We start from the raw sequence: 19860 nt of genomic DNA, 5'->3' as shown, positions 1-19860 counted from the left end.
CATTCTTTTCTTTACTTCATCTCAAAAAAAAAAAAAAAAAAAAGGAAAAAATAGTAGAAATGTTGTTAAAGTAGTTGCTTGCCAGTTATGTGGGTTTATGTTGTACATTTACCTTCAGTTATGTCTGTGATCTAATTCCTTTTTAATTTAGTGTCGTTTAGGACAAATTCTGTTAATTTTCTTTTTCTAAATCATGGTGGTGTACTTCAAAACATAGATGTTTCCAAATGAATTGCTTTGCATTACATATGCAAGGGCATGGAGTGAACAGTTCCTTGTGAAAGAGTCACAGAATTGACACTAAATTAAGAAATTAAAATGCCACTATTCCCCACAGGAAATACATGTTACTATTTTTAAAATGCATCTTTCCTATAAGGTGTGCAACTGTTTACATTTGGGAATGTTCAATAACCTAACTTTTCTCAAGTCTTACTTCCAAGTACAACTTTGTCCTGAACTACATTAAAGAATTTTGTTAAAAAATAGAGTGATAAAAAGCACATCAGGCAATAACCAGAGCTGTCCTTTTCCGTTTCAGGACATTCACTGAACAATGCCAGGGATACAAGTGCCATGGATACTCTACCGCTAAATGGTAATTTCAACAACAGCTACTCATTGCGCAATGGAGACTATAACGACAGTGTGCAAGTTGTAGACTGTGGACTAAGCCTGAATGATACTGCTTTTGAGAAAATGATCATTTCAGAGTTAGTGCACAACAACCTGCGGGGCAGCAGCAAGAACCACAACCTGGAGCGCACGCTACCAGCCAAAGCTGTGATTGGCGGGAGCAGTAGCGAAGATGATGCCATCGTGGCAGACGCCTCATCTTTGATGCACAGTGACACCCCTGGGCTGGAGCTCCACCACAAAGAGCTTGAGGCCCCACTCATTCCTCAGCGGACTCACTCCCTTCTGTACCAGCCCCAGAAAAAAGTGAAGACCGAGGGAACCGACAGCTACGTCTCACAGCTGACAGCCGAGGCTGACGACCACCTCCAGTCCCCCAACAGAGACTCTCTTTACACGAGCATGCCCAATCTCAGAGACTCTCCGTATCCAGAGAGCAGCCCTGATGTTGAAGAAGACCTCTCTCCCTCCAGGAGGAGTGAAAATGAGGACATTTACTACAAGAGCATGCCAAACCTAGGAGCTGGCCATCAGCTTCAGATGTACTATCAAATCAGCAGGGGTAATAGCGACGGCTATATAATTCCCATTAACAAGGAAGGATGTATTCCAGAAGGGGATGTTAGAGAAGGACAAATGCAACTAGTGACGAGCCTTTAATAGTGTAGCAAAGAAATATTAAAGGCCACGTACAAGTATTAAAAAGACTTAATTGGCCCCATGCAGGCTCCCTCATATCTCCTTGAAGAGACAATTCTGTTGACCCTGTGGTTCTCCAGTAACGGGGATGACTGGACCTCGCAGTTCTGTGAATTTTTATAAAACAAAAACTTTGTATATACACAGAGTATACTAAAATGAATTATTTGTTACAAAGAAAAGAAATACCAACAAGGTATTTTAAGATATCTTCTGCTGCTGAATTTAACAAAATTGTGAAAAAAAAAAAAAAAAAAAAAGAGAAATAAACACTTTCCAGCCATTTTACTGCAGCAGTTTGTGGACTAAATTTGTAAATATGGCTGCACCATTGTTTTTTTCTAGGCCTACATTGTATTATATACAAGGCGTAGGCTGTAAATCCTGTGGGACAAATTTACTGTACCTTACTATTCCTGACAAGACTTGCAAAAGCAGGAGAGATATTCTGCATCAGTTTGCAGTTCACTGCAAATCTTTTCCATTAGGGCAAAGATTGAATACATGTCTAACCACTAGCAATCAAGCCACAGGCCTTATTTCATATATTTCCTCAACTGTACAATGAACCGTTCTCATGAAAAAATGGCTAAAGAAATTATATTTTGTTCTATTGCTAGGGTAAAATAAATACATTTGTGTCCAACTGAAATATAATTGTCATTAAAAAAATAATTTTAAAGAGTTTGAAGAAAATATTGTGATAAGCTCTTGGTTGCACATATGTTATAAGCTGTTTTTCTTACACTCTGTTCATAGTACAGTAGTATGTTTAAAATGCAAGTTCTACCCGTTTTCACTTATTTTTCACTGTAAACAGTGTTCTGCTTTGACAAGTTAGTTTTTATTCTTATGTTTTGAATTTTTACTGCCAAAAAAACATAATTTGGGGAGAAAGTTGTTTTAGAAGCCAATTATGCCAAGCCTTGCACAAATTTGGTATAGCTAACAAAGATTGTAATTGAATTCCCTGTTCATTCTTTAATCAGGGTTGGGTGGTAAGGGGTAAAGGGGACACTGGACACTTCTCACAAGCTTTCTCGTGAATAAAAGGTGCCTGTCCTTTAAAAAAAATAAATAAAACATAACTATTACTCTTCCATATTCCTTCTGCCTATATTTAGTAATTAATTTATTTTATGATAAAAATCTAATGAAATGTAAATTGTTTCAACAAAATTCTGCTTTTTTCATCCCTTTGTGTAAACCTGTTAATAATGAGCCCATCATTAATATCCAGTGTAAAGTTTAACACCTGTTTGACAGTAAATAAATGTGAATTTTTTTCCAAATAGGTAAAATGTGCATTATTATGTACGAAGCATAATTGGCATCAGCAGTCCTTCGACCCAGCTGTATCCTGCTTAGAATGGCTTCTTTACATTCCATTATTTAAGTGTTGAGGATAGAATAGAAACTGTCTACATAGCTTTACAGAAGAGAGGTCATCTTTACTATTCATTACTCTAGTCACAATTGAATAGGATCAAACTCAGACGTAGCAGGGTCATTAGGAAAATGTACTGTAATTTCATATATTTACGTAACTTTTAAGTAGGCATCTGTACTGAAATTAAAAATAAGGTGGTAAACACCACTATCATATTCTCAGCAACAGTAATTAGCAGTTAATTATTAGTGATGAAGATATATTGTTGCAGTGGGGAAAACATGAATAAGCAGCATTTGGATAGCACTCTGAGTGCTGTCTAAATAATTAATCCATCACAGCAGTGTTTTGAGTTAGATAAATAAGCATGACTGTCCCTATTTTTATCAGACTAGAGAACTGAACAAGACAGCTGATGCCCAAGATGTTATCTACAAATCAGTGGCAAAATTGGAAGTTTGAAGTCTTTGTTATGTTGATTCCCATGCCTCTTTTGTCCCTCTCAACCAGGGCCTCTTTAAGAGAATGCCAAGGACTTCATTTGTAAGCACTTCCAAAACTGTGTTCTTCCAAATAACTATAAAATTAATGCCCCACAATTGCAGAGGCCACAATTTCATGTGTGGCCACTGTGACTATATGTATGATAACAGCAAAAATTAATTTAAAAGCCGTATCAATTCTGTTACCTTCTAATGCATTGGAATATACAAAGTCCGTTTGGAAAATAAATTGATGCGTTTTGAAAAAGTTTGGATTTCGGAAGAATATTTTGGGCAAGACTTCCTGCTGTTGAGACAATTCAGACTCTGTAAAATCCAGGTTGCGATGGAACTGTGGGGTTCAGGTAACCTCAATATATCTGTATTCAGAACTGTGACACTGTAGCAATTGTTCTTGAAGAAAAAGGCATCTTCACCATCAACCCTACTGGTAACTCTTGCCAGTATGTTTCTTAACACTTGAAATTCACAATGTTTGCAGTAGAATCACTGGAACATTTAAAATTTAGTCAGAAACTGTTTACTTCTGTTTCATAGAGATGCTTTAAAAATCTGAAGTCTCTGTGAAATAAGAATTTGTTCTGATTCAGGTTATACAGCAGACACTTTGGAGCAAAAACTATCCCCTTGGTCTGTCTGGCAAATTAAAAGCATACTTGCTGCCTTCTACCTAGGAAATCATGTCTTAGGGATTTAAAAATTGTGGTGCTCAATTACAGTACACAAGACCTAATAACATCACCAACGTTCAGCAGAATCTTCAACCCTAGTTCAAGCAAGTATTCCTTTGTGTCTAAGTAAAGGTGGCAAAACTACATGCTGGAAAAAGGTTTGTAGCATTGTGATCTTAAATATATATTCAACTGCAAATGTAACACGTATTCATAAAACAAGAAAATGTAGCTGATGAACCTAAGATGAACCAGCTGAACCTAAGTATCATAAGGGAATTCTTTTGTTAGCTTCTTTGTAATGTAGATGTTGCTTTTTAGTGAGCCTGTTTTTTTTAACGTTATGCTAGTGAGTGTCCTGTGTTTAGCTAGCAGCTAGCAGCAGATACCTTGCCAAATTTCTGTTGGTGTAACTTCTCAGTGTAGTAGGTTACAGTATAATTATATAGCTGACAGCTTATTGTAATTTCTTTATGTTCTCTTCTCACATTCCTGCCATCTTGTCTTGGGATCAGAAGGACAGAAGAATTCAGAGGAAGAGTTCGAGAATAGCAAAATAATGACAGCAGAATTAATGGAAACAAGTGTTTCTTCAGGGTCATCAGTTAACCAGTTCCTATGATGGTGCCGAGGATATGCTGCTATTTTAGGCACTGTCTTTCAGAAGAGCTGTAATTTTCTTATGGCTAGTAATCTCCTGTTAGTGTTAACCCTACTGGCGCAGTTCAATTCTTCCTTGTAACTTCAGTCCAATTATATTAATTCCTACAAAAGATTAAATGGGATGTGCATTTAGTGAACTGTTGTATAATGGTGCTATGCATTGTTTAATATAAAATACATCTCAATTCTACATAAGTGAACCATAACATGAAGAAATGCAACACTGGTAATACCTTTATAGTTAAAATTAACCTTTATCTGTGAATTCTACAATACACCTTTGCTTCTTTTAAATTTGAAATGAAATTACTAATAAAGTTTACATATATTCACTTATGTAGGCAATAAAAGGTGTTTCAAATTGACATAAGTTATGGAAAAAATATGTGTCATATTTTATGTCCTAATTCTTAAGGAAATTTTTTTCTGAACTACTCAGAACATAATAACAGAACAACAAAAACAAAAGTAAACTCTCCCTGTGTACTGTTGTTATCGCACTTTGCCTCAAGACTAACAAAACTTGTCTTCTAGACTTGATATTACAACATATGCTAGTGTAAAGTTTTATCTCTGAATAAAATAATTTTTTAAATCAAGAGAAGCTACAGGTAGACAATTATATATGTAGGACATCTTCACTGGGGTTTTAACTCACTAGTTCTAGGGGATGGAGAATGAAAAGTGATGGGACAAAGCAGTAATTCTTCAGTTCCACCTCAGCTGTAGCCCTGCATAGATACTTAGGCCAGGAAGGTCACAGTAAAGCATACCTTAGATTCTTTTTAAATAGATGGTGACAGTCACCTTCCACATTTATGAAGAGCATTGTTACCATTTCAGTAAGCAAAGGTCTTTTATGGCTGCACTATGAGATAAGAACCCCAGATTTATGGATGCCACTGACATGCAGAGTCTCTACTCCACAACTACCCCACAGGTTGGAGTCCAGCTTTGCACTGAGTTGGGAATAAAAATTAGTATTGCCACAGCCCTGCAAGCAAGAGATTTGTGCCTCTTGTTTATATAAACACTTCATAAATTAGTAGTAATTCAGTTAATGGATCCAGCTCAATCATCCAGCTCTGACAAAAATCTGGAGTAAAGATTCATTAGGACCCTGTCTATTCCAACAGAGTGTTTAGAGGGTTTTTTTTCAGTAAAATCCTTCATGTGGCTTTTAGAATGACAACCTCCAAATCCTTTTATTCATGCAGGATAAATTCTCAATGGTATTTCATTAATTCATGCCTAAGAGCATTAATATCTCTTCTTACTGTATTATGTCATCATTAATCTCAACCGCTCCCCATCAAAGTTCCTGGAATATGAAACGGATCACACCAGGGTGCAGCCTGAGTGGTTATAAATGCCACTGACTATCATGCAAACCCCAACTCGGCAGCAAGGAGATTTTAAAGGACCATTCCATATAATGCGCCAGCTGCTGAAGTCAGTCCTGGATCCCAGATGGGGAAAGTCACAGTTGCATAAATAATATTCAGAATAGGTAGTTTTATCAAGAAAAATTTACAGCAAATTCTATGTCATTCTTAACCATTCCTTCCTTGGGTGCACATCTCCTTCTGTGTGTTGGAGTAGGAGCCCTGACACCATGTAGACTCTGCACTGCCAACCAGTTTAAAGTTTAGAGACAGCAAAGCTGAGGCACAAACACATGTATGCACATTAAAAGGTCTGATTCACAAATAAGAAGCAGCAGTTTAGTATCTGTACAGACTTTTCTAATGGAGAAGCAGGGTCTCTGAATAAGCAACATTGGATAGCTATCCAGAATAACTGTTCCAGTCCTCTTGTAGGATAATAATTGCTGTAAAATAGCATAATGCTGCTGAACTTTTGGCCTTCATGATTGCTTAAAAGAATGAGTCCCAAAGGTTAACGAGGTTTTTCATGAAAATAATTCATTTTCATTTTCATTCACTTTAAATATACCACCTTTTTTTTTTCTTTTTTTTTCTTTTTTTTTTTTTTTTTTTTTTTTTTTGTATTAGCAGGACAAATAGAAACTTAGAAGCTTGTATTCTTTATATCACTCATTGTTTTAAATACTTCCCCTCCATCTCCTATTGACTCCTTTCCAAACAAATCCTTGTTTTCAGCCTCCTCCATTTCTCTAATCATTTAGTTGCTGGTCCACAGAATTACTTTTTGTCAGTATGCTTTAAGAGATAGGGCAAGGGCAAAATTATGGGTGAATTGTTGCTGTTGATTTATGGATGGAATTGTATTTTCCATTCTGTGCTTTTTTATTATTATTATTTTTTCCACATGGTCTCACATCATCTTTTGTTTTCATAGTATCCCTCCACAAAACAATTTTTTCCACTAAGCCGATCATAGCAAGTAATGACCTAAATAGTTATGGTTAATTTAGAACCCTGCAAAGCCTACAAATACTTCCAATTATTCCACTGACTGTGTGCCCAACCTTGTATTTGTCAGCATTGTATTTCATCTGCCTCACAGTGCCCATTTATTCACTTAGTTTAACCCAGGTCATTCACAATCTTCCCTAGTTCTGACTAACTGAAATAATTCTCTGTTAACAACAAACACTGCCACCTTTCAGATAGCATGTTCATTCCCTTTTTCAGATAGCACCAGTTTGGATACAGTGTTGGAGCACTATACCGTTAGCCTTTTGCCATGATAAAAAAATTGACCAATTCACCCTGCTCTACCTCTTAGTTTCTAATGCACAACTACTTTAGCTCTCACTTCCTCAAAGCGTGTTTTCTTTAATGGCTTCTTGGTAGGGATATTTTTGCAATAATTTATTTTTTCTTTTTAAAATCCAAATAAATTACATCAACCGTTCCCTCTACTCTCAGCAGCTGCATGATTGACTTAATTTTAGTGTGCTAGGCACAATTTTCTTGCCCTAAGCACTTACATTTCTTTCGGCTATGTTTCCTCAGCACAATGTGCTTAAATGTGGAGCTGCTAGATGTCAGCCCCAGAAAGCACTTAGCTGTTCAAAGTGAAACTTAGGTGGAATTTAGGCACTGAAATCCCAAGGTACATCATCCACAGGTACAACAGGCATTACTTCAGGGACAGAATTAATTCTAACCTTTTAGACACATACATTTTTGTTAATTAAAACATCTTGTCATCCTGAATTCGGTTACTGTGCAGCCACAACTTCACAGCGGAGATGAGCCAAGGCAAGCTATGCACCACAGGCAGTGTCAGTGCTCCATCGGATGTACCAGTGCAGCCTCTGAATGCCATAAACCCAAAATTAGGTTACAAAGGGGCTCCTTCCCTCCCCTGCTGAAGCTACAGTCCTGACAAGAATTACACTTTGTCTGGAGATAAGAGATAAGCCCTGTGAGTCTGTGTAACTTCGCAGTGTAAATGCCACCATCGAAGCTCTGCAGCATCTGCTGATCTGCCCGTAATTCAGCTGGCTCTTTGTAGCAAGAGCTGCATTTGTGAATCTTTCCAAATCCCTGTGAGCTCATGTGTATCCCTTTGCTATGGGAAATGGGGTGTAAAATTTCTCCAAGCTCTTTGCCTTCATCACATGGCTGCTGAAGGCTCTGACCACGCCAGGGTTACTCCTTGTTTTGTGAAAGAGTCACAGATCCTGCCTGTGCAGATCCAAAAACTCCACAGGCTCTGACATAACACACATCACACGTAAGGGGCTGTGTGAAGCTGCTGGAAGGCTGTGTCACGCCACGTTCATGGTACCAGCCCTGCCATGTGGCCTGAGGGCAGTGTGTAGATGCTCTCCAGCCAAAAGTGGGCACCACAACTCTGAGGTGCACTCATGGCCCTCTATTTCCCATGTGCAGCATCTAGCTAAGAAACTCAAAGAATCAAAATTGGGCTGGCCAGAGTAGTTAGCCCCTCAGCGTTCTACTGAAGACCTGCTCACAGCATCCTACTTCTTTCAATATCTGTGCTAAGTTACAGTCATGCTACTGCTGCAAATGTTGACCTGGGCATTCAGCTCGCTCTTTCTCTCAGGCAGGAGTAGCTTAATGTGAAGCTACTGCTAAAAACCTTCCTGAAGAGAATGTCAACTGTAGTTGAAATGGCTGGTGACAAGGTTGTCTCCATGACAAAGCAAAAACACATGCAAGTTTATATGAAACAGTGAAGATTTCCAAGCACATTAGAGGCTGCTGGAAGAGCCTGAGCCTGAACTTTTTTTCAAAAGCTGGGGAGGGAAGAGGAATACCAACAGATAGAGACAAAAATAAAAGGATAACATGAATTTTGCCCTTTCTCATTTCTCTCCTTCCTAGCACCACTAGCTGCCCCTTCAAGGCAAGACAGAAAAAACTCACTAGTGTCTATCTATCCAGGTAATTTGACAAAATACTCTTCAAGCTTGTTAATTCATGTTTATGGCCTAGCATTGCGAGATCACAATATGACTACAGAAAGCAGTCTAGAAATTTATCATTCCAAGCATGTCTTTAAATTTTCAAAGCACACTTTCAAAACAGAATTTAACCAAAACAACTTATTTTAATGGACCAAAAGTATACCACTCACAAAGCCACTGAAAATGAAGAAAACAGTCAATATACCTATAGAGAGAATATTGGTTAGGCATTTACCTTAGCATAGACTTCCTGTAAATTGTCTGGCCCAGTTTTCTAAAGCTCTAAATACAACCTTCCCCAAAACCAAGATTGATCAGTACCAGCAAGGCAGTGTTACCAATCCAGAGGTGCTGGTAACATTCAGTGTCATACTCCTCAGCATCACTTAAGGAATCTGGTCTATGTACACTCTTAAAAGCTATATATCTGTAGAAACACTGTCTCATATTTAAACATTTGCTGGCCTGAATGACTACTAAAACTAAGCAAAGGTATAAGTGAAAGTGACACCTACACATAAAGAAGTCTAACTTACATTTATGGACAAAACTTCTCCTGCAAAGGGCTGTGCAATTTGCTGAGGACTCTTCATGATCCAACTCATGGTGTGCACACAGAAGTTGCTCTTAGTGCAGATGCAGAGAGTACAAGAAGCTGCATTCTGGATAGTTTGACATCTAAAGTAAGAAGGTGGCTGCTGCAGGGCGTTTCTTCTAGGTCTCAGCAAAAGTTTGTTGTAGATTAACTGGCACTTAGGGGACTACTTGGTCTCCCCACATCAAGATAAGAACATGCTAGAGGCTGCTTATAGTTATAAGTGTTCTAATTAGGTCGACTTGATTATTGTTCTGTGGTTTGATAGATGATGTATTTAAAGTAATTTCAGATACTAATTTTTAGACCTTTTTTGTGAACTAGTAAATCAAGTGCAATTTATTCATGGAATTATTCTTTTCTTTCTTAATGCCTATTCCCTCTGGCATGTAACTTTAATTAGAACCTGCTATCTGTTCATATTGGTAATGGTAAAAGTTGTCACTAGAGTACAGATGCATAGATTCAGCCCATATTGCCACTTTGACTTTATACTTAAAACCTAACAATCTTCCTGGCTTTACATCCGAGAATACCATCCATTAATGCTTTATTTCACTGCCACCCTGAACTCCAGACTCTAAACACTAACAACCTGATTATTTTTTAACCATCCAATAATGCATTTTCTAAAGAATAGAAACTTTATAAAAAATAGCTTCATTTGGAGATAAATATCTGCCTGAAAAGGTTATTCAGCCCATCCAGATTTCTTTTTTATTACTATAGATTTTCCCAAGGCAGTATTGTTTCTTGAATAATTATCGATCTAAGCAATTGTGTGCTAAAGTAGGCTGATTCATTCATTAAACATACATCCAGAAAAGCTCTTGGTTGCCCTAGTAAAAACAAACAGTTCTTCTTCTTTCTGTCTGTTCCTAAACCCTTCCCTAGAATATGATTAAACTGAAACATAATCAGTTAATATTTGATTTGCATTTGTCAGGAAAATTAAACAAAAAATATATTTCTTTGGAGCAGAAAAATTAGTATCTGGAAAATCATTCAAATAACACTAGCCTTGTTTGATTTGCTTCTTTACACACTGATTTACAAGTTCCAGTAACTTGAAAGGAGTATTCCAGCAACTAGTTGCAATTAGTGAGGTTCTAAATGCTTGCCACCTTATTATTTAGATAAAGTTTTCCTTCCAATAGAAACTAAGTCCTTTTTCATTATGTGATTGGGAACTAGTATCTGTTTCACATTTTTCTGATTAAATATATCAGGAATAGAATAGCTTTCAAGGCCTCTGTTCACTACAAAGACACAGACAGGCTGCTCTTGAAATGGTCTGCATACTAGCCAGTATACTTTGTGTAAGAGTCAGAAATACCAGCAGGAAACAGGGTTAAGAAGGTACCCATTCGCAAATGCTGAAATGAAAAGAACTTTTCTTTCATTGACTTAAATGTACTCCATGGATGGCACAAACCTGCATTCAGCCTAGCAAATCTCCGTATCTTCAAATGCCCAGCATCACTTGCCTACAGAAAAGCTGCGTCTCTCCTGTATGAATGGTGATGATGCATAAACAGGCAAGGGGAAGGGTTCCTGCATGTCAAATATTTAGTATATAGTTATCCTCCAAAACAGGACAAAGCAATGAGCTAAAGTGTCTCCATGTGAATGGTGAATCAGCATGCTGCTGTCTGCTAGGTGCCCCAGAATGAAGTATAATAGGTTATACTCTCAGTGAGAAAAAAGTGGTAACTCCAGACAAAAAATGGCTCAACAGAGTGAATCTGATCAGTATACTGAAATTTGTGAGTCCTGGGTGCTAGGGGCAGCAAGACTTAAACCATCCAGCTGAAAAAAGTCAGTATAAGTAATGAAATTTAATTCTGTAACTCCTTCACTTGAGAGATTGTGAATATATCTGGTTGGCTTTGGTGAATTATGGAAAAATACTGTGGCCTCCTGATACAGCTCTCTGTGAATATTTTTCCTGAAATACTGAAAGATTGTCACAATCATTTTGTTGTAGTTATGAGGTAGTACACAAGCAGGCATTCTGTTACAACAGGGAATGGCAGAGCGTGCAGGATCTGCTCAAATAAATATTGACTCAATTTATACCAATATGAAATAGGCATATTTTCATTGAGGTCTGTGAGATTGTTCCAGACCTGCACTGGTTAATGGGAACTGAGTGAGGCTTGCTGTCTGGTACTGTCTATTTCCTGCCATTTCTCTCTGTTGCTCATCCCTTCTGTTTTATTACCTTATCGCAGAGCCAGTGCTGTTCCACATCCATGCTCTCCTTGTAGCATCACTGGTAAATTTAATGCTTACTACTTAATCAATTTTCTCTCAACAGGTAAGGAATAATTGAACGGTTGGGGGGTAGAGAATGACAAGATTTAGTGCGTTATTTCCTCTTAGGAAACAAGACAACTCACTCATTTTTATTTATGTATGTTCAACTTCTTCCATTTGCCAAATGACCTTACAAGTAAAGGAATGCAGGTCAACTAGTACAGTTGGTAGAAAATAGCAGGTACCACATGGTCCAAGCCCAGAACTGGGCCACAGTAACATCTTCAACAGGAGGAAAAGTGAAGAGAACAGAAGACAGGACCTTTTGCAACATATTTACTGTTGCCATAGTTTGTTCTGCCATCAGCACCAGATTACTATTCAGAACAGTAAAGACTGTAGTGAAGGCCTGGCCCCAGTTAAATCAATGGCAAAAGTTTTTGCTGACTTCAGTGAGACTCTGATTTCTCTTCTGAATCATTAAGAGGATCTTTTGTATTTCAGTTTGTTGATTCTTAGACTTGGCTACTGGACATTAAAAATGAAGAGAAAAAAGTCCTCAATTTTTCAAAATGCTTTCCAACCATAGAAAAAAATGCTTTGTTTCTCTTCACTACTTGTAACTTTGTTTCTGCAAGCCTCACCCCCAATAAGTGCTATTTCACAATGGAGAGTGTACACTGTTTTTCCCCCACTAGATCAATACCTGTCTAAAAGTATTTACTCACCGAAAGGGCTGTGATACTTTTCTTTGTCACCCTTGAACTTCTGTTCTGCTCTTGGATTTTTTTTTTTTTACTTTTTGACACAGGTTCTTCTTTTACTTCCTGGCTATTTCTTGCCTCTAATAGGATGTTTTTTTCTTCTTTGCTCTTCTTTGCTCTGACATTTATTATAGAGTATACATCACAGCTTTTCCATTTGTCTAATCAGAGGGTTGGTCCAGCACTGACATTGTAGCTGTTTTAAAATGCTACTTATAAACACATTTTATCTTCAATTCCTGTTCACAGTAGCTTAAAGGAGCTGATCAAAATAGGAAATGGGGAAGATTGACTGGTCAACTTGTTTTATTGAAACAGAAGAGTAGAAGGGCAAGTCAGACATACAGGTAATCCATTCTATATTGGAATAGGGTAGAAGTTATTGTATCATACTTCTGTGAATGTATTCAACTGAACCACTTATATTCTGACTAGCAAAGACTAAAGTGATGAAAGAAGCTGGAATAAAAGGATATTAAATAAGCCCCGGACAGTTGACTGCAATATCCACAGCTTTTGGAATCCTTTATCTTTCCTGCAATTGGTCGCTGACATGCCATTTGTCTTTAGAGGAGATCGTGCTTCTGTCCAGCTGTCTGGAAAACAGATAAACCATGTTCACTGTCAGTAGGGACTTAAAACCTGTATTCTTAAAGCAGTATCTGGAGCAAAAAAAAAAAAGCAGCTGTTAATTTCCTCTAGTCCAGTGGAAAGCTTCTTACACAGGTGGAGATACAACAAGAAAATTAAGGCAGTCACTCTTTTGGCACCTCGGGATTGAAGTCCCTGCTTTGAATCCTCAAGACAGGATTTAACAATGGATCCCTCAGCTCAAGAAAGAATAAGCTAATTAGAGCAGCACTTGGTGCCCAGTACACACTGCCAATGCCTCTCCTCCTGGGTCCTGACACAAAATGACCACCAGAATGCCTGATCTGGGAATGAGTCTCACAACAGAGATGTTCCCTTTAGCTAGTGCCCCAGATTTTAAATTTTATGTAATGTACATCTGAGAACTCATCTGCTACATCTTATTCAAAAAAAGGGTGACAGTGTCTTATTTCACATTCCAGACAACATGATCTTTGCCTATACTCTGACCTGATGTCTCTTTACACTGATTTGCTTCCAGAGGCTACTAACCTGTTCTACTGCATAGACGTAGCACCATTCACAGCCCAGATTTCAACATGAGACGCATAGGACTTCAGAATAAAATCTGAAGTGACTCTGTCAGTGTAGCTGAAATAATAAGAATACATTTTCTTAAAAGGGCAACATTTTAGCATATCTCTGAACTTAAAATAAAATAGGAACTTTGACAGTGCTCTCTTACATAACAAAATGTATTAATTAATTTACTTTTCCAGATTTCTACTGGCAGTTACCTTTTCCAACCTTAGTAACTAGTCAGATTGACATAATTACAAAAAGTACATGGTGCACAGCATATGATGAGAAGCATATAATATACTTGAGGTGTAAAGTGTTTCAAGAATAAAGCTAGAATAAATGTATTGTTTAGTTATTGGCACAACTGTTACATTTATAGTTGCATCCAAATAGCTCTGACTCTGAAATTAATCCCTGTGCATAATTTTTGAAATTTGGTGCATATCATTTTTCATTTATTAAGCCATAGGTTAAGGCTGGAGAGAGGAACATTTTAAATTACAAATATATTGTGGCTTATACTATTACATTCATATTAATGTTTCTTTTTACTGGGGTTGTGTGTAGCGGGGAGGGGAATAATGAAAACCATTTACCTCTGCATGTCAGACACCATGATGAATAACTGCATAGAAATCTAACTAAACCAAAACAAATGTCAACTGCCTTTCCATATCACTCGTTGTATTTTCTGCTGAAAGCCTACTGAAAGATTAGATAAATTGATATACAAAACCTGAAGTTTTATCTTTTTTTTTTTTTTTTCTTGCATCATCTTTCTAGACTCCAAAGACAATTGTAGTTAATGAGAATATTGCTTTTGATTTAAACAGGCTTTAGGTCATCAGACTGTTGTCACTACTTCAACATCTTTATGTTCTTATTGAGAGACCTGTATTCCATGGTTGCTTTCTTTCCAAGTTTTCTCATTCATTCCAGACCCAGGAGCAAAACCAGGTAAGTGTCACCAGGCAGAATGCACTCCTGTACATTTGTACTGCTTTCTCTCTAAGATCCTGCAGTAGCAGTATCTATTGCAGCACAAATGACTTGAAGCATATAATACCACTTGTACTCTAGCAGCTGTATAGACCCTTTTCTCCCCTAGCAATAAAATGGCTGCAGCTGACCTTGTATTATCCTGGATTTAAAAGAGAATAGCTATGAGAACAGTATCATATCAGGGCTTCATTCTACTGCTGCAGAAATTAGCCAGTGAAGTCAAGACAAGTGCTACCACTGTATCTTTAACATCCCTTACAACTTGGTTTTCCACCACCTGCCTGCCACAAACTCTTGCCCTCTCCAAAGAAATATTAAACTTACTCCATGCATGTAAGATCTGATAAGAGAGAAATCCCTGATTTCATAATTAAAGGTAGCTCAACCAACTTGATCAAACAAAACTTGAACCAAAAATAAAATATTCCACAATCTATCCATAGAACACTCAGAGAGAAATTTCAGTCCTGCAGTACTTAGGGACTACATTACTAATAGTATTCTGTAGGTTACAAGCTGATTTGCCCGTGTTTTTTCAAGGTGACTGCATTTTTATGTAGCATATGCCTAACGCCATGGGTACGATTACTACTACCATGTAATGCCAGTTTTCATGGGTAATTAATTGATAAATGACAGCCAACTCCTTCTTAGCTGCTACATAAGTCCTTTATTAACACATTTAATTCAATAAAGAGTGAGATAGTACAAATCATAGTGAAGGACAGTGAATTGGTTTGTTCATTTTCATACCCTGACTTCTGCAGTGCTCAGTAACAGGGGCATGGCTCATTGCTTTCTCTTACAGTGGGTCATCTGCACTCAGGAGAAAACAAAAAGTAAAACCAACAGACACCATTCTTTTCCAAGAATAGTGTGAAATTAAGCTGAGGAAATGACAGGAATTGCAGAGGCCTGTCCTTTAAGGTTATTCACTGTGGCTGCACCATTACGTGAGGAAAGGCAAGTGACCACTGGAAAAAAAAAAAAAAAAAGTGACCAAAAGGAAGCAGGATGACAACAAAGAACAAAAATTGCAGAATAATAAAAAGAAAGAAAAATTTGAACAAAAAAAAAAAAAAAACAAACCCAAAACAAAGAAAAAACAAAACAAAGGCCAAAAGAGGATTAAAGTGTGTTGGCTAGGAGGGTGAGAATTTTAATGATGCACTAAAATAAGCACAAGTATTTGTCCAGTGAGGGATTTAAGCATGAAGACATAACGGCACTAAAGGAGGCATCCAAAATAGATTGTCCTTCTGTGGTGTGAAGAACAAAGAGCTGGTGGAAATTTTTATTTTAGCTAATTTGGTATATTTTAAAATAATCCAATCCTGTCAAATTTCTAATAAAAATAGTCCATTAGCATCAATATCACAGAAGCCCCTGTTTACTTTTGTGAATGCAAATTCTAGTTCAACTTTGTAAAGGGGCTACCTAGAAACATTTGTTATATTGATGCTGTTGAGAAGAGGTTTCACAACAGCTGCATGAAACTAATAGCCATATACCCTTCTGAGGTTAATACTTGTAAAATGAAGTTGCAAAATTAGTATATGCATTTCTAAAGTGTGTTGGAACTATACACCTGACAATGCTAACTACAAACCATGTCCTTTCCTGGAAAACTTTTAAAGAAAATCTCCCCTAAATTGTCATTCTATACCTAAAGAATAATACAAAGCTTGTTGTCCTGGGTTGAGTGAGTGGTGGAGTTTTTTGGTGGCAGGGGAGGGGGCTATCGGGACAGCCCCCTGTGAGAAGCTTCTCGAAGCTCCCCCAGCTCCACGTCAGCTCCACTTCTGTTTGGGAAATTGAGCCAATCAGCTGCGCCCCTGCGATAACGTATTTAAGGGACGTGGTGATGGGCAGTTGGACTTGTGAGGAGGAGTCGCTGCAGCTGCATGAACACCAAGGTCAGTGGAGGAACGGAGGAAGAAAGGAGGGGGGAGGTGTGCCGGAGCAGAGACCTCCCTGTATCCTGTGGTGAGACGGCAGGGCGGCCCCCCCTGCCACCCATGGAGATCTACGGTGGAGCAGACATTGATTTATGGCCTGTTGCTCCTGCTCAGATGATCAAGGTTCTGTGCCCGAAGAAGGCCAGGGTCTCATGGGAAAAAGGTAGCCCCGCTGCTGTAATTCAGTGCTGGGAGGATTGCAGCATGCGGGGGAGTCCCACGCCAGAGCAGCTCGGGAAGGGCTGCAGCCGTGGGAGGGAATCCAGTCGGAGGAGGTTAGTGACCCATGACGGAGCAGTGTGGGGAACGCTGCGGCCCATGGGAGGAGTTCAAGTCGGAGAAAGTTTGTGGAGGACTGTCTCCTGTGAGAGGGGGACCACGATGGAGCAGGGTGAAACAAGTTTTGGACACTCCCCTCACCGAACATGAAGGAAGTGGCAGCACTGACTGCACCCCCCATTCCCTGCCCCTGCGCCACTGGGGGAGGAGGTAGAGATATTGGGAGCAGAGCTGAGCCCGGGAAGAAGGGAGGGGTGGGGGGAAGGTGTTCTCAAGATGTGGCAATGCTTCTCACTGTCCTACTCTGTTATGTGTTGTTAGTGTCTGTAATAAATGTATGTTCTTTTTTTCTTCCCCTAACGAGTCTGCCTTTTGCTCGTGATCATAAAAGGGGATATTTCCCCATCCCAGTCCTATCTTGAACCCCAAGCCTGGCTCTCTGTCCCTTCTCATTGCCGGAGGGGAAGGGAGAGAGAGCTGCTGCATTGTGGTTGGCTGTCAATCAGGCCTAAACCGTGACACTTGTCTAACTGTTCTTTATTCTAAAATAAAATTAATTTGGTGACCTTCTGACAGGCTACAAAAGCATATCTCTGACTGAGTTTTTGGTAGAATGCCAAAATGAAAGAGGTACATATTAAAATGTGCCTTTGGGTAGCTAAATATCTTTAAAACATTTACAGTAGTGAAAAGCTATTGGCCAAATTCCTGCCCAAGTCATTAATACAGACTTGATACCATATTGTGGCACTATTAATTTGAAATTATAGTAACTTGGCTCAGATTTAGGAAGATAGTCAAGCAACTATCTAACATCAGCCCTGTAGAGATTTTTATATGGTTATTTCAATAAAAAATAAATAAATGATAACTGAAGCAAGTGATTTTAATGCATTATACTCCTACTTTTTTTGCTAGACCAACATTTCTTTGCTGAAAAATGTCTAAGTCTGGAAGTCCTGTTCAAAACAGAATGAATACAGATGAGTTGCAGTTGTGTTTTCACTTCTAAACCTGATTTTGAATTCTTGTTTTACCTATCTTCATTAAGATATAAGCCAGACTCTCTTCTCCTATAGTTCTCCAAGCTTGTGTGGAGGTTCAAAATCACAGTTATTCTGCTGTATTAATCCACAGAATACAGATAAATTTAATGTGTACTTGGTGGTGTAACTCATCAGTTAAGACATTTGGGAGAACACAGTGTTTAAATACCAGAAAAATCTCCCACAAGAATTTTGTTTTAAATACTTTTCCAGAATTATGAGACAAACACTTTTACTAATGCTTATTTTGTTTAACTGTGTATGCTCTTTTCCCTGGACCAATTTGTCCAAAGAAAGACTTGGACAAGCAAGTCCCTTGCAGCAGGTTCTAGATCAAAGTCTGTAGGGCAAAGTCCTTTTGCACAAAGAGAATGGACCAGCATAAGCATCAATAGCAAACTGAGGGAGAGTCCTCTGCTGCAGGCTCCTTTTTAAACAAGATTTTTAAACAGCTGCTTTCTACCAGATCCTCTACAGGCTTCAGGAACAGCTGGAAAAAAGCCACAACTTAGATCTGCACTCATAGGGCAAATCTCCAGGGCTGTCTAATTACATTTGAGATTTCTCTGCCCCTGTAAGACACAAGGAGCAGCCAAGCAATAAACAATGAGAATAATTCTGTCCTTAAACAAGAGTATCTAGTGTCATTTTAGACACCGAGCAAAGACATCTGCCCAGAGAGCATCCCAAATGAGACTTTAGGGGACCATTCTAAAAGACAGAGCAATTGCTATTACATGTCTAATTCCTTTAAACAGAAAAACAGAAGTTTACAACGTTTCCATATTTATTAGTTGAGGCCATGATCCTTAAAACATCACACAATATTTAATATTAATCACAGCAAAATTATATGCAAGAATAAGGAACTGCACTTCTGCTGATTTGAAGGCATTAGTAAAATATGTAACAGAGCTTGTGAAGCTCAAAATTTTCAGAAAATTCACAAGACTTTCATTCATTTAACCTCATCTTAGAACTTCTTGCCTCTCAGATATTTTCTTGTTAGAGATACACAACCTTATGAAGAGGTTTAGCAGAAAAAAAGGAGATACTACAACCTTTGCTATTTTATATTCAAATACATTATCATTCTACCAAGCACGGAGATAATAATAAAAATCCTTTTATGTTTGTATTTAATTCTGTGGTTTAAATAGGAAATATTGTGAATTATGAGTCTTCATCTTTGTTTCAACCACATATGTATTCTTAAAGGCATAGATTAGCTACCATACAAATGCCATACCATACCAAACAAATGCTGTGCAATTGTTAAAAACATATTACAGTTCAGCGTCAAAGATAAATAGAACATATAAATACACATCTTACATCTCTTTTAAAGTCCCAGCCTTTATTCGCAAAACATGAATGGCTCTTTAATGTCTATATTCTCAGCCACTGTCATCCGCAAAAGGTCTGGTACACACAGAAATAAGAACTTAAAGAAGGGTAATGGAGAAGGTGTAAAAAGTGGTACAAAAGGAATGATTGCTTTCTGAAGTCCTAGTAGAAATGGAAAATGAGTGTTTCAGAGTGACTCAAAATCTTGTAATTTACCTGCTCAAAAAAAAATGACTCAGATCATTCCAGTCTGGTAATAAACTTTTTCATCTACAGAGTTTGGAGATGAAAAATAATCCTTCATGCTTGTGCTTGCCTGTACTTCTGGAGTTCAGAAGCAATCGACAAGGAAAACAGATATTGTTCCTCTTCTTGCAAGCTGCATCTCCTAAGTTTGCCCGTTTTTCAATACAAACTCAGGCTACTTGTATGTGTCAGCTGAGTCGTCCTCAATAACAAGCAAGCATTTGAGCGTACGGTTTTCTATTCTAATTGCCTACTCTAAAAAT

The 19860-nt window shown here is 38.1% G+C and overlaps 1 protein-coding gene across 27 annotated transcripts in view; it reads left to right on the top strand.

The window, feature by feature from the left end:
• The window catches only part of ADGRL2 (adhesion G protein-coupled receptor L2), a 395600-nt gene extending 392973 nt beyond the window's left edge, over positions 1–2627 (top strand). For 23 of the 27 annotated variants that reach the window (XM_033000458.2, XM_033000459.2, XM_042805318.1 and 20 more), the window contains one exon: positions 542–2627. In XM_033000458.2, coding sequence (XP_032856349.1) covers positions 542–1296 — 755 coding nt within the window. In that variant the 3' untranslated portion in view covers positions 1297–2627. The remainder of the gene's footprint in view (positions 1–541) is intronic. The other 4 variants (XM_042805347.1, XM_042805338.1, XM_042805361.1 and 1 more) reach the window with 2 other exon arrangements.
• The last annotated feature ends 17233 nt before the right edge of the window (positions 2628–19860 follow it).

Source organism: Tyto alba, unplaced genomic scaffold (genome assembly GCF_018691265.1).
Source record: "Tyto alba isolate M040663 unplaced genomic scaffold, T.alba_DEE_v4.0 Super-Scaffold_1000006, whole genome shotgun sequence".
Taxonomy (NCBI): Eukaryota; Metazoa; Chordata; class Aves; order Strigiformes; family Tytonidae; genus Tyto; species Tyto alba.
The sequence above is the reverse complement of the archived record's forward strand: the minus strand, read 5'-3'. Positions and strand labels throughout refer to the sequence as shown.